General features: G+C 38.8%; 2 protein-coding genes across 2 annotated transcripts; both read right to left on the bottom strand.

Annotated features, from left to right (window-relative positions):
• Nucleotides 1–3,919: 3,919 nt before the first annotated feature.
• Nucleotides 3,920–7,164, bottom strand: LOC136117352 (uncharacterized; the record flags this gene model as incomplete). Its single annotated transcript, XM_065868124.2, has 1 exon — nt 3,920–7,164. A coding segment is annotated over one exon (231 nt), but the record flags the coding sequence as incomplete, so codon positions are not given.
• LOC108016925 (uncharacterized) lies at nt 5,001–15,245 on the bottom strand. The gene is made up of 6 exons (XM_017083851.4): nt 15,058–15,245; nt 11,990–12,750; nt 11,521–11,591; nt 9,400–11,455; nt 8,247–9,214; nt 5,001–8,072 (listed from the first exon to the last, which is right to left on the bottom strand). Exons 4-6 carry the CDS (start codon nt 11,409–11,411, stop codon nt 7,165–7,167), a joined length of 3,888 nt encoding a protein of 1,295 aa, XP_016939340.2. The 5' UTR covers nt 11,412–11,455; nt 11,521–11,591; nt 11,990–12,750; nt 15,058–15,245; the 3' UTR covers nt 5,001–7,164.
• Between the last annotated feature and the right edge of the window lie 95 nt (nt 15,246–15,340).

Raw genomic sequence — 15,340 nt, 5'->3', positions numbered from 1 at the left:
AGGTATCCCCCTTCTAAATCGTGATCTAAAAACTCATTTTATGGAAATTGGAAATTGGAAATTCGAAAAATGGGTTAAAAATGAGACCATTTATTAAAAAAATATTTTAATGTATACTATTAGAGAATTCCACAACGAATTCATAAAGGTACCCCACGTCTAAATCGGGATCCAATTACCCAAGTTATGAAATTTTGAAGTTCAGTTTTGGGGTCCCCATTCTGAAAGCCATTGGAAATACGGAAAAATCTAACATGAAAATGGGTTTAAATTTGGACACTCTTGTAATAGATAAATTTAAATGTAGAATATAAGAGAATTCAATAACGAATTCATAGACGTATCCCACGTCTAAATCGGGATCCAATTACCCAAGTTATGGAATTTAGAAGGGCAGATTTTTGGTTTCCATTCTGAAAGCCATTGGAAATACGTAAAAATCTGACATGAAAATGGGTTAAAATTTTGACCCTCTTGTAATTGAAAAACTTAAATGTAGAATATTAGAGAGTTCAACTACGAATTCATAGAGGTATCCCACGTCTAAATCGAGATCCAATAACTCAAGTTATGTAATTTTGAAATGCAGTTTTGGGTCCCCATTTTGAAATCCATTGGAAATACGAAAAAATTGAACATGAAAATGGGTTAAAATTTGGACCCTTCTGTAAAAGATAAATTTAAATGTAGAATATTAGAGAATTCAACTACGAATTCACAGAGGTATCCCACATCTAAATCGGGATCCAATAACTCAAGTTATGGAATATAGAAGGGCAGATTTTGGGTTCCCATCCTGAAAGCCATTGGAAATACGGAAAAATCTAACATGAAAATGGGTTAAAATTTTGACCCTCTTGTAATATATACATTTAAATGTAGAATACAAGATAATTAAACTACGAATTCATAGAGGTATCCCACGTCTTAATCAGAATTCCCTAACTCAAGTTATGGAATTTGGAAATTCAGATTTTGGGTCCCATTCTGAAAGCTATTGGAAATACGGAAAAATTTAACATGAAAATGGGTTAAAAATGTGACCATCGACAAAAAGAAGATTTTAAATGTATGTTATCAGAGGATTTAATCACAAATTCATAGAGGTAACCCACCTCTAAATCGGGATCCAATTACCCAAGATACCCTTAATTTTTCCTGTTTTCCTTTTTGTATCTTTAGATTATAATCAAACTCCATTAAATATTCAAATAATGGGACACACTTGATCGTTTATTTTCAAATATTTTGTATTTTATTTATTTCGCTAGTTTCTTTATGTTTGTCCTTCATTTTTTATGTTCAGTGTTTTTTCAGAGGTTTTCATTCGTTTTTACAATTTTTTTGTTCGGATTTTCTTCCATTTTTCGTGTTGATCTTGTCGATATTATTGTTGGATTTTTGTGTTTTTTTTTTGTTTGTTTTAATTTTTTATATTTTTTACATTAATTACTGAAATACACACACAGACACGGAATTACAATAAAATCTAGATTGTTTTTGGTTTCTTTTGGTTTTATGTGTTTCTTTTTTTAATTATTCTCTGTTATTATCATGAATTTGAATATATGTGTTTGTTGTTCTTTATTCAATTTTACTCGAGTAGTTTATAATGGCTTTGCTTCGGCTACTTCTTTTTATTAGTTAAACTAAATTCTTTAAAATTTCCACTATTAATTAAAGAAAACGGGAAAACAGGGAAAGTAACTTCTCTTGAAATGTGATTTATGTTTTTTAAGATGCATCTTCCCTTAATATGTTGAGCAAATTGCGCCAATTTTAATTTTTTTTAATTTCCATTTCTCTTCCTCACACAACTTTCTCTCTCTCTTTACATTTATATACGCATATAGATACTTATATACAAAAAGTTGTATACTTTATATCTGATATGAACCACCCCGTCTGGGAATAAAAGTTAAGAACGTAAGTAAATCAAAACACAAATTATACTCTGACAAAATATATATTTTCATTTTTTGTTGGCGTTAAGTTAAGAAACAAAGATCCAGTATATGTTAACTATTAAAATGAGAAATAATAATAATGGTTAATAAAATTATGCACTAAGATTAAATCATTTAAACATACTTGTTGATTTTTTTTGTTTGTAATATTTCATTTGCATTTTTATACACAAAAACTAAGAGTAATAAAAAAATATAGATATTTTCAAATACATACAACGCCGACATAAGAACCCATGATAATATTACTTTCAATATGATATTACCCGAAATTATGGGCCTCTTTTCAAGTATTCAGAATCCAGGATAGGGAACTTATGTCAGGACACCGAAAACCGAACTAGAAACATAATGATGAACGGAATTTAAACACACCTGCCCTCTTAAAATCTCTTCCGTTCGTTTACACACATTGATTTAGTAATTCGTTATGATCTTTATGTATATAATATATATATATGATTTCTTGTTATGTTCTTTTTTATTGTGGTTTCGCTTACATCGACTCTAACACTAAAAACAGACACATTTCGTTTAATTTTGCGCTTGCACTTCATCGTCGTTATGTAAACGTTAAGTTTGGTTTTCCCATATGTGTTAAAAATGCTTCTAAAAATTGTTTACCATATTTTGTTAATTCTGTTTTATTGTACACGCTACACACATAATTTCTGGTTTATATTAAATTTTTGCTTTTAGTTTGCATTTTCAAAAATTTGTTTTTTGTTTTCATTTCACATTCATTTAGCTTAGCTTTCTATAGTTTTTTTTTTTTATATTTTTACGGTGTTTTTTTTTTTGGGGGGGTGGGGGTAGGAAAAAGGGAGGGGCGGTTTACATAATACTGAAAATACGACTAGACATTCATAGTGTATAAATACGATTTGTTTAATTTACTTTACCGTTTCTGTTTATAGATAATTTATTTAAATATATTTATTTACCTTTATTTATATATAATATATATACTTTCGTGGGCTTTATGTTGTTGTTCAGATTGAAATTGTTCGGTTTTTTCCTCAATATTTCTCGAAAATGCTTTAAAAAGTCGGGTTTTCTTCTACTCCTTAGATCCTTTAACAAATTCGTAACTTAAAAAGTTGGCTTTCTGCATATATATTTTTGTGCATAACAAATTGATTTCCCTTTAAAAATAATTATACTTTTGCTTAGTTACAATTTTTTTTTTTAATTTTAATTTGTTTCGGTTTTTTCCTTGTGTTAATATGATTATGTGTTGTTTTTTTAATTTTTGTTTCAAGAATTTAGATTTTGCAAAGTTACACACAGGGGAGACACATAGAAATTAGTTTTATTCAAATTTTTAATTTTTCTTTTCAATTATTTGATTTTTAGGTACTTTTATGTTTAAAAAAAAGAAGACAACTAAACCACATTTAATTTGTGTGAATGTGTTTTTAATTGGACTGTTCTTGGCTTCACAATTATATATCCATTTTCGATCCTAATTTAAGGTGTTTTTGTGTGTGTGTACACTATAAAGTTTACAATATTACTTTATTAAATATTTTATTGCAGAAAATTTGGCGCCCAAGCCTTTTGACCGGCCTGGTTTACACTTAAAAAAATATTTCACTTTGCTTTCTATCTTTCGCTTCACCCGTTTCCTCTTCGATCTTATTTAAAGTTACGTTTTTTTGTTGTTTTTTTTTCCCATTTTTTAATATAATACAAAAAATTTGTTTGTTGTTGTGTGCGCAGTCGTTGAGATTAAATTTTTAAAAATTTAGTTGGTTGTTGTTGTTGTGGTGCAAAGTTGTTGGGTTTTTGTTAATCATCGTTTTTTATCCTTTTGTTGTTTGGTATATAAAATAGTATTTTTGGAGTTTGGTTTTTGGATTTATTAAATCTTACAATATTTATTTCTTCTTCTTTCTGCAAATGTACAAAAATTCGCGTTTTTCCTTGATTTCTTTCGGTGTAACTGAAAATGATTTTGGTTTAAGTTTTTTTTTCTTATTTTCCCTTGATTGCTCTCGGTGTATTGAAAAGGGGAGGGGGGCGTAGAGAAGGCGTGAGGGGCAGTGAACGATGAGTTTTCCGAGAGGTTTTCCTCGAGGTTTTCCCACCTGTTTTGTCTCGTTTTTATTGCTTCCTAAAAATCGGAGTTTTCACGAAAAAATTAATGGAGAAGGGAGAGGGGTTTATCGAATTAACTGGTTATCGATTTAATCAACTCTGAAAATTTGTACATCGTTGAAATCGAAATTCAATTGCTTGTTAAAGGGCCTAGTTTTTTTCGAAAAATTGGGTGGAAAAGGGGCGGGCCTTAGAATTTATCAACGGGTCTTTGAATTCAACAACTTTATATCGATTTCTTCAAACTGGAAATTTGTACATCGTTCAAATTGAACTTTTAACTCGTGCGGAAGACAAATCCATAAATAATGTTTCTTTGTTCATTTGGAAAACAAAAACATTTTCTCTTTGCGCGTTTTTCCTTTGAGCTTTTCAATGTGTCTATGTGTTTGAGTGTTTTGTGTGTTTTTATGATTAACGGCTCTTGTTATATAATTATTTTCTTTTAGTAACAAACAAAATGGCAAGCAACAACAATTATTATTATTAAGCACAAAAAAGCAAAAGGAAAATTCTCAATTAAAACGAAAAATCGGTTAAATATGCTTTTCCTTCCATGCTACACACAGAAAAAAAGTAAACTCTTTCAGCTACGTTTTACAATTGTTGGCTAACTTGTTTGTTATACATTTATAATTTAATTAATTAATTTATATAGATTTTTATTCATTATATTGTTAACATTAAATGCTTTTGATAGAAGTTTTTGTTATGTGGATTCTTTTTTCTCCTCCTTTATTGTATCCGATTCCCCATCCAGATATATATCTCTATATATATATATATATATATTTCATGGCTATATATATATTTGTTTTAGATAAATTTTAATTTTCGAAAAACGAAAAGAATACACAAACAATTGTTGATGTAAATGCAAATGAAAAGTTGTCAAGTGTTAATGCTAAAGATCAAGTAATTGTACAGCGGCTATATATATATATGTTATATATTCGTATGCTTATGCAGTTTCGTATGTTAGGGTAAAGCTAAAGCTAAAGCATGCTCTTTCAGCTTAGAGACTACACAGAAATCAGGCTTATACTTAGCTACAGATTATCTATAGTATATTGTAATGCAAATCATAATCATACATCGTTTGGGTGTTATATGTAATCGTGTGATTGGGTACTTAGCAACTAATTAAGGAAACCACAAGGTGTTTGAGCGAAGGTGAGAAAGGTCAAAGATCAGTGATGGGGGAGATTGCACATTAGAACTGCTAATAAAAATTCAAAAAAATACCTTATCCTTTTACAAACTAACTATGCAAAAAATATATATGGATTCTCGAATTATATGAAACAAATACTGCGCTTTAGGTAAGTGAAAACAGGGTGTTAATCAAAAATATTTTTAAAAAAAACGATAAGCTAAAATAAAGCAGTTTTCACTTATTTTCTTTCTTTTTGATTCGATTTTGGGAGCCAATACTGTAGGATCCTCGAGTGACAGAGAGATATGGTTGGTACATCATCTTTCCATATGAAGGCAGCACATTGATTGCCTAGTCCATTAAATTATAATACAATTTCTCGAGTTATCTTTGTCATTACACAGGAACTGAATTTTCTTTCGTTTTGAATGCAAAAACTAAAGCCGAGAGATCAAATGCAAAACTATACAACTAAAATTAGGGTTCGCAATAGAGAATACAATGTGCTGAGCCATACGGAAAGCTAAAACAGAGATTTGTATATGTAATTAAGATAAATGATATGTAAAAAATAAAACTTATAATATACAATTCGTGTTTCACATCAAGTTACAAGTTCATTTGAGATTTTCTTCTTTTTTTTTTTTTTAGGTTTGTTTACACTAAAAGTGGGGCGAAATTTGTATACACTTCTTATAAACAGATCAGAGCGAGACAGGAAGTGAGACAGAGGGGACACGAGAGCAACAGAGACAAAGACACACAGAGTGAGAGAGCGAGAGACAAGATAAACAACTACAACAAACGGAAATGGGAGAAAAATTACACACTGGGAACGGAAACGGAAGCAAGTTGAAATCAAAAATTACATTTTACACATTGATTTAGACTTAAGATCACGTTATAAGATCATCACGAGCGCAACAGAGATAGCAAATTTTCTATATGGTGGACATATAGGATAAGTATGTGTTCTATATATATTAGCAATATATATATATATATATTAGGGTGGCTCGACCTGATTGCGTTGCAAATAAAAGGAATTGAACATTAAGGAAGAGTCTTCTATGGATAATTCTAAATAATTTGGCCTTTAAAACTTTAGTTATAATATTGATTTTAAGCTAAACTTCATATTTCCTCTTAACCAAAAATAAGCCCAATTTCTTTCTATCTTTTGGGTATGTCAAAATAAAATCTTAAATATATAATTTTTACAATCAAATTGGTGAAAGTTTTAAACTGGGTTTAAAAAAAATTCATTTTTTTCTTTTGAATAATACCAGATATTTAAAAACCAGCTGATAAATCACTCAAAACTAATACTTCTAGAAAATCTATAGTTTTTAAAGTCCATATAGTACAAATTGGTATATGCTATTACACACTTGACATCTGTGTTTTGCACAAATTAATTATTTTCTTGATGCCTCTTGCATTAATTAGACATTTCCCTGCAGCGTTTTGCGTGAATAAAACCTTTCTTGTTTCGAGCAGCTTAAAAACGTTATTAGCTCTAAAGTTTTTACAGCGAAATCAGTTAGAATTGTTCATAAATTGGTTTTTGCACCCTACGCAAATCGATTCACCCTCTTGGATGTGTTTTGTATATGGTGTGGTGTGTGTAAATGGTAAATGTGGGGTTGGATCGGGGGGACATGTGTAATATATACGTTATGCAGCTTTGAGTCTGGGTAAACCGAATCCTCAGCTCCACATGGCTGCATCGTGGACACGGCGCAGAACATTGCGTTGCTGATCCTGTTCCTGTTCATATACCTCCTCCACATCCCGCTCTTCATCCTCCTGCTGCTGATGCTGCTGCTGCTGCTGGTGATCCTCCTGCCCAACCACCTGCTTCACTCGACTACGCGGATTCCTCTTCAGTTTCCAATGACAATGACGATGATGATCTACCACAACGGCAGCTGCCTGCACTCAATTGTAAATGAAATTGGCCGCATCACATAGGGCATCGCTGTCGTCATCGAACTTGCCGTTCATGGCATAGGAACTGGTACCCGTGCCGTAGACCCATTCCTTTTTGATAAAGTCCCCATCGGTGGTCGACGACGACGTTGTGTTGTGGAGTCCACCCAGCGAACTATGATCCAGCCGGAAGTCATCGTCATCGTCCGGATAAAGCTGCACCGGTATGCTATCCGGTATTGAATGCGGTTCAAATAGATTACCATACGGCGGCAGCGAATGATTCAGATCGACATGATGATCAACCAAGTCACCATCAAAGTTCGATATACGGAATTTCGAACTTGGCGGCGATTGTGGGGAATGCAGGGCCGCCGAATCTTCAAACATCACCTCCTCCTTGATGAACATATCGTTGGAGTTGTCGCCAGAGCCCGAGGAATATAGATTCGGTTCCACTTTGATAATAGCCGCTGTGGCCAGGGACGGGGATGATTTCTCATCGTCATCATCGTCATCGAAATGATGATTGTGATGGTTGTGGTGATGGAGATGCTGCTGCTGTTGGGCATGTTGCGTTTGCTGCTGGTGCTGGTGCTGATGCTGCTGCTGCTGGTGTTGTTGATCGTCGTCCTCGTCTTCATCGTCATCCATGTCCGCCAGATGACGACGTCGGTGGTGATTTCGGTGGTTGTTGCGCTGCGTAACCCGCTGTTGCTGTTGCTGTTGTTGGGCTTGTTGCTGCTGCTGCTGCTGTTGCTGGTGGTTCCTCGTGCTGCGTATAATCGTCGAGGCACCCAGAGCAGCCGCCGCCGAGGAAGCTATGGATAGAGGCACACCGGTGGCCTTGGACACCAGCACCGTGGATGAGGAGCAAGAGGTCGAGGATGACGATGGCGATTGAGCGGGCGAAATAACTGCAAGATGAACAAAGAAACCATAAAAGGACATGAGTGTAGGTAGTTTATGGGACTTCTTAAAACTTATTTTCATTATTTCCCGCTAGAAAACTTGAAGTTTTCATCTCATTTATTTTTGGAAACATTCATTTTCATATTAATTAATACCTGAAGTAACCGAAAACCACTTACCACCTGTCTGCTGCACCACACTGGTCAGCGCTGAGCCAGCGTTGCTGCTCCCGGTCGAATGATGAATGATCGGCGTCTTTCTTATCAACTGCGAGCCATTGCTCAGATTGCCGCCGGTGTTGCTGGTGACAATGTTGCTACTACTGTTGCTGCTGCTGTTGGTGGAGGAGGTGTTGCCGCTGCCGTTGCTGGTGCCTGCACCGCTCTGGATGACCTGTGCATGCAGCACGGGCGTTGGATCGGAGGTCTGTTGCTGCTGAGATCCCTGCTGCATGTAGTTCTTGATGACGATCGTTCGTGTTGGCGCCGAAACAAGATATTGCTGCTGCGACGACTGCTGTTGGTGCACCTGATGCTGCGGATGCGACATTTGGTGCTGCGAGGCTGGCGAGGATGAGGTGGAGGAGTGCTGGTTCAGGTGTAGCGAGGCATTCGAGGACTCCGATGAGTCCTCGCCGGTGGTCAAGCGATTGGTGGTTGCGTTCACAATGTGCGAGGAGGAGTTCATACCGCCGCCACTGCCATCCTCCTCATCCCCGCTCAGTCCCGACTGTTCGTCCAGTTCCATTTGGTGCTGATGGTGCTGCAGATGCTGCTGCTGCTGCTGATTGCTACTGGTGCCGGGTCTCTCCATCTCGTGCGGCGGCTCCAGCTTCACAATCGTCGTTGTTGCAGCCGCCGCCGCCGCCGTTGCGCTGTTGCTACTCGAATTGCTGCTGCTGGAGTTGCTGCCGTTGCTCGAATTGCTGCTATTGCTGGCCTTCGATGGGGTGGCTCCGGCTGCAGACGCGGCTGCCGCTCCACCAGGCTGATCCCTTAGATGGACCTGCATGTGCGTCTGCAGCGAGGACTGCGTGTGCAGCTTCTTTTTGCAGATCTTGCACTCGAAGGGGAAGTCGCCCGTGTGCGTCCTGGCGTGGATCTTCAGGTTGTAGCGCTGGCCGAAGCCCTTGCCGCATACGTCGCATCTGAAAAGGTGAGGGGAAAGACATATACATTTTAGTGAGAAATAAAAAATAATACACTTTAGAACTTCTAGCTAATGAAATTTCATGCAAATCGAAATGAAACATTCTACGAAACCCAACAAAATATGAAAAAAACGGATATTAAAATAAGGTTTTCATCTAAATTCTACCGAGATTATACTTACTTGTGCAGTTTGACTCCCGAATGCAGCTTCGAATGACCTCGCAGCGAGGCAAGAGCACTGAACACCTTGCCGCAGATCTCGCAGGTCAGGTTCACGTTCTCGTTGTGAATTTTCTTGTGCACCTTGAAGTACTCAAAGCTCATGAACTCCTTGTGGCACACCTCGCACTTGTACTTGTGCCGCTCCGACTGCTGACCCGTATGCACACGCATGTGCTTGATAAAATTCGGCCGGAAGCGAACAACTCGACCGCAAATCTGACACTCGTACGGCTTGCAGCGCAGGCAATGCTTCTCGTAGTTCTTCAGGGACTTCAACACCATGTTGCAGATGGCGCACTTCATGTTATTGGCATGACCACTGCGATGGATGTCGAAGAGTTCCTTGGAATCGAACTTTTCCACACACTCGACGCACTGGTAACTGGTGGTCACAGTTGCCGCCGGTGGGTTATTGTTGCTGCTGCTGTTGCTGCTGCCGCTGCTGCTGTTGTTGGTGGAGTTTGTGTTGCTATTGTTGTTGGTGGTGGAAGAGCTGGATGCTGAATGCTTCACTGGATGGTTTTGCTGTTGTTGCGCTTGCTGCTGCTGCTGCTGCTGCTGCTGTTGCTGTTGCGCCTGCTGCTGCCTCTGCTGTTCTTGTTGCGCCGCCTGCTGCTGCTGCTGCTGTTGCTGTTGCTGCCTTTGCTGTTCTTGCTGTTGCTGCCTTTGTTGCTGGGCCGCCTGCTGCTCTTGCTGCTGCCTCTGTTGTTCCAAAGCCAAGGCCAATTGCTGCTCGGCCGCGGCCGCCGCTGCCGTCGGTGTCTGTTGCTGCTGTGTTTGCAATATCAACTGAGTGGCCGGCAACGCCTGTTGCACCACATTCAGCACCGTCATGGGACTCCGGCTGATAACCGCCGCCGCTGGCATTCTCACATAGGTTGTGCCAGCTGTCAGGCCACCGACAGCATTGCTTATGTAAACAGGTCGCCGTTGCAGCTGGACAAGGGCCGCCTCGGTCACGGGAACGGACAATCGGTGGGTGGTGGTGCTCACAATACTCCCGGCGGGCAGTTGAACCAATTGTTGTGATCCCCCAGCTGTTGCGGCCCCACCAGCGCTACTTGTCGCTCCTCCCGTGCTTGCACTAATTTGGTACTCCAGTTGGCCATGCTGCTGCTGCTCCTCATCATCTTCCTCATCCTCATCCTCCTCCTCGTCGGGCATTTCCTCATCGTCTTCCAGCTCCAGCTTAACATGTGTGGACAAATGTTGCGTGGTACTTTCGGGTTCCTCATCCGCCTCTGCTGCCTGAGCCTCCTCTTCGATATCCTGAAGATTCTCATCGTTTAACTCGGGATCCTCCTCCTCTTCATCCTCCTCCTTGATATCGCTGGCGGCCAAAACTGATGAGTTACCCGTTGCTTGGATAATAATGCGGCGACCATTCAAAAGATGATGTTGCTGCTGGATTGCTAGCAACTGTTGCTGGTTGTCCAGATGATTGCTATTGTTGCTGTTAGTGTTGCTGCTGCTGTTGTTGCTGAAGGAAGCGCTGTTGTTTGTTGATGCTGCTGCAGCTGCTGCTGCTGCTGTTGCCACAGTGGCTGATGCAGTTGTTGCTACTGCTACTGCTGCTGCTGCTGCTGCCGCTGCTGCTGCTGTCGGTGGGTGGTTGTTGCTGCTGCTTTCCAGCTTCAGATGATGGTGCGGATGATGGTGTTGTTGCTGCTGCTGCTGATGGAGATGCTGCTGCTGCTGATGCGAATGCGAGTGGGGATGGTGATGCGAATGTGAATGCGACGAGTGCTGGTGATGGTGATGCACATGCGAATGCTGGTGAGGATCGTCGTCCTGCTCCATGGGAGCATCCTGCAGTATAAATTCGATCTGTTGCGATAGGGCGCTATCGTTAATGGCCATCAGTCCGTCCATATCCTTGACGCCGGCAGCGGCGCCGACGGCGGGGAAGAGCGATGGCAGCGCCGCCGACGTACCGCTGCCGCCGTCGACGTTTGTCCCGCTGCTGGCCATGGCAGCACTATATATTACTTTATATATATTTTACCGATTTATATCTGTAAGTAAGTAAATCAAGTTAGAACTGCCTGAAATTTGTTTCATAACTTCTTCTTTAACTCACTTCCTGTTGAGCTGCTCAGGATGCGGTGGCTGCTTTGGCGTCCTCTTCAGATTTATTTTATATATAGTTACCTGAAATGTAGAAAAAAATAGATTATAAGTTTTATATTTTTATACAGATTTATAAATTTCAAGTAAAATATCCTTGTTAGTGAATATTTATGAAAAATCCTTTTGTAACAATTCTAAACTTTATAGAAATTAAGCACTTAGGATCGCAAAAGATGTTTAAGGTTTTTTGGAAACCTCAGGATTAAATATTTTATAGTGAATTTTTACGATAATGCCTTTAGTTGCAATCCTAAACTATATAAAAATCGAGCAATTAGTATGACAAAAATATCTTTTAGGTTTTATTAAAACCTCCGGATTAAATATTTTAGACGTTCATTGAGGCTTTTAGATAAATTAATATCACTAATATTTTGGAATTTAAGTTAAATGTTTAAGTCTAATTTGTTTTTACTTACAATTTGTTGTTTTTAGCTGCCAAAGATGCTTATTTTTGTTGTGTTTAAAAGTTTAGGCGGCTTCCTTTTTAGATTTTAATTTTTTCTCATTTTCTTTCTAGCTGTTTTTTTTACAATTTTTATTTTAAAGCTGCCATTATAAACAATTGTATATATTTAAGTTGCCGCATCTTCTTTTAAAATTTTTGCAGTGCTTCTTCTTTAGGTTTTATTTCTTGGATTCTGCTTCTTTTTGTTATTTTATCATTCTCTTCCGCTTTTGGATATTATTCTTTTGTTTGCCGCTTTTTCCTTCGCCTCTATTATTATTATTATTATTAATATTATTTTGGATTGGAAAACACAAGCACACCTTTTTTGTTTTGTTTTGTTTTTCTTTCGCTCAACGCCTCGCTTTTTGCCTTCCGTTTATGTTCACATTTGGTTTTTTGGGCTGCACAAAAATTTTCCATTTCCTTGTCATGCGGTTTTTTGAGCTTTCCATGCGGCGACGCTGGCGTCGACGTCGCTGCTGGCTGCGCTGCTCCTGGCTATCGTCGTTGTTGTTGTTGTTGTTTTAGCTTTTGTTGTTTCCTTGCTTGATTTCCACATTTTTATTTAAAAAAATTTAGCTCTTTTCTTTTTGTTGTTTGTCTCTCACGCACACGCACACACACTTGTACAGCTGCCGTCGTTACTTTAGCTCCTTCCTCCTTTCCTTTTTGTTATTATTATTATTGATTTGCTCTCATCTCTCGCATTTTGTGCAATTTGATTACTAACTGTGAATGATATTGAAAAAATCAGGTAAATTACACACGTTTTTGTTGTTGTTAACAATTAAATGCGTTTTACGAAATCGGATTTTCCACCCACCCACACACACAAGCACACACACAGGCGCGCGCCTTTGGAAATAAAAACAAAAAATTAATTTTAGCTTTTCCCCCACACAAACACACACACGCTCATACAAACACACACACGGGTTTTTCACTTTTGCTCCATTTTTCTTTCGGTTTTTTGGGGAAGTCTCTCCTCGCTCTCTCTCGCTCACATTTTTGACCTTTTCGTTTGGTTCCCCTTTTTGCCGTTTCCTTCGCCGCTGTTTCTTGTTCGAATCTTTAGATTTCTTTTGCTTTTCAACTTGTTAACAATTCCATTTGTTTAATTTTATTATTTGCTCGTTTTTTTGCAATTTCCTTTTCGGTTTTTCGCAAGGCAGCAACAACAACGAACGACGCGACAATTAGCGGCTGCGCTGCTTCTTCTTCTTCTTGCTCTCCTTCTCTGGTTCTTCTGCTGCTTCTTCTTGCTCCTCTGCCGATTTTGCTCCCCCGCACCCGCGATAATAATTTTCTTTTGGCTCTCCCTCCACGCCTTTTGTTGTTGTATTGCCGTTTTCCACACACCCGCTTTGCTTTTCGCATTCGTAAGCTCGCTTTTTTCTTTTTTGCGCTGTTCTCCACTGTTCAATAATAACAAAAAAATATTTGCTTGTGTGTGAATTTTTGCCTCCCTGGGTCTCTTTGCGCTTGGTTGTGTGCGTGTTTGTGTTTGAACAGGGTTGCATTCGGCGGGCAGTGTTGGTAAACGAACGAGAGGCGCGCTATTTTGCACAATATTCAAAAGTTAATTGGTTTTCGGTTGGGTCATACGCGAAACAACCTTACTTTTATTCCCATTTCTTAAAGCCCCCATCCAATTTAGTTATTGTCCTTTGCCTTTTATTTGCCTTTCTTACCCTTGCTTCACACCCACACACTGACACACAACTTAATTCTAGCACACAGCGCAAAACAAAAATATACAGCAGCGGTCAAGCAAAATGGGATTAGGAGTTAATTGTGAAAAGGATTTTAATTTGTATTGAAAAATAAAATCGTTTAGATGTGTATTGCTGTTTTAATCGATTAGCAGGTGTACAAAAATCGACATTCTAATTTCCATAATTTTATTTTAGTTTTAAGAACAACCTCTATTATTTTGAACACCACTGTGCCTAAAGGACTGCCAGAACTTGGAGCCCAAAAAGGGAGCACAAAAAGGGGATGACGATGAAGAGGGGGAAGGGGAGGGCTGACCTAACAAGCGGAAATAGGCACAAAAGAAACACTCCGAAAGGCAAAGGCAGGCGGCGTGTGCGAGAAGGACGACATATAGCCGAAAGGCGAAGGAGCGAAAGAGAGAGCGCTAGCCTCAGTGGTTGAGCGTCATGCGATGCACAGTGGGGCAAAAAGCCGAAGAAACAAGGACTACTATTTCAGTGGAGCCCTTAAGAAATTAGGTGTAAAATTTGATAATGCTCAGTACGGTGCTTATATGAATAAAATTAAAATTTTGTTATTATTTTTTCTAAAATAAAAGAAAAGTTTTGTTGAGACATTTAACTTGGATGACCCACCGTGCGATGGGGCTCGCAGCGGGGGGCGGGGAAAGGGAGGGGGCCGTTTTATTTCGACAGTTTTTGAATTGCTCTCTCTTTCTCTCGCTTGTTTCTCCCTTTTTTCGTGCGCTGCTCCTGGAATGAAGAAGAGGAAGATGTGATGGAGAAGAAGAAAACATCATCACCTTGGAAGAAAATTTTCAATGGGAAAAATAATTCGTTTCGTTTTTTCCTTTTTGGGGGGTGGTGGGTGGTTTAATGCTCAGTGATTTTCGCCGGGCGGCGGTCGGGGGGTGGTGAACGCTTTCTTGGGGGTTGAAAACACACGCACACACACATGCTCACTCCCACAAAAAAAGGGCTAACAGGGGTTAAAAAATATCCGCACAGTAAAATATTATAAAAGAAAAAAATAAAATCCACACACAAAGGCAGCTGGAATCCTCTCTTCCACACAAACGCACACACTCCCAGGGCAAAGGGAACTAGTTCTTTTGTTTTCCATTTCCCCTCTGGCTAACTATTGGAAATATGCACCCACATTCGTATATAATATATATTTATTTAATTGTTTATATTTTTTAACTGGCGCCGCTCATTTGCCTTTTCTTCTTCACACTTTATTCGCACTTCACGCGCACTCACACACACATTCTCTGGCACACGCACACTCCTTTGGGTTTTCCATTGGTTTTTTACTCACACTTAACATCACATTTTCGTTTGTTTGCGTGAGTGTGTGCAGTTGTTTAGTTTATCACTGGTTTCGTTACAATTTGTTCGGCTTTTTAATGTTGCTTAAGTTACGTTTTATTAAATTAATTTTATCCTTTTTGTTTTGTTTTTTTTACGAAACTAAGACCATTCCAGCATTTCAGCGTGACCGTTTGGAATATTTTTGGCATTTTTAGGTACAAATTCCGAAATATACCCCGACAAATTAGGTGATTGTCTCCGCTAGGTCAGCCAGGTCACCCTCCTGCCGC

This window comes from Drosophila suzukii, chromosome X (genome assembly GCF_043229965.1).
Source record: "Drosophila suzukii chromosome X, CBGP_Dsuzu_IsoJpt1.0, whole genome shotgun sequence".
NCBI classification, from domain to species: Eukaryota; Metazoa; Arthropoda; class Insecta; order Diptera; family Drosophilidae; genus Drosophila; species Drosophila suzukii.
Note: the sequence above shows the minus strand (reverse complement) of the source record. Positions and strands in the feature narration are given on the sequence as shown.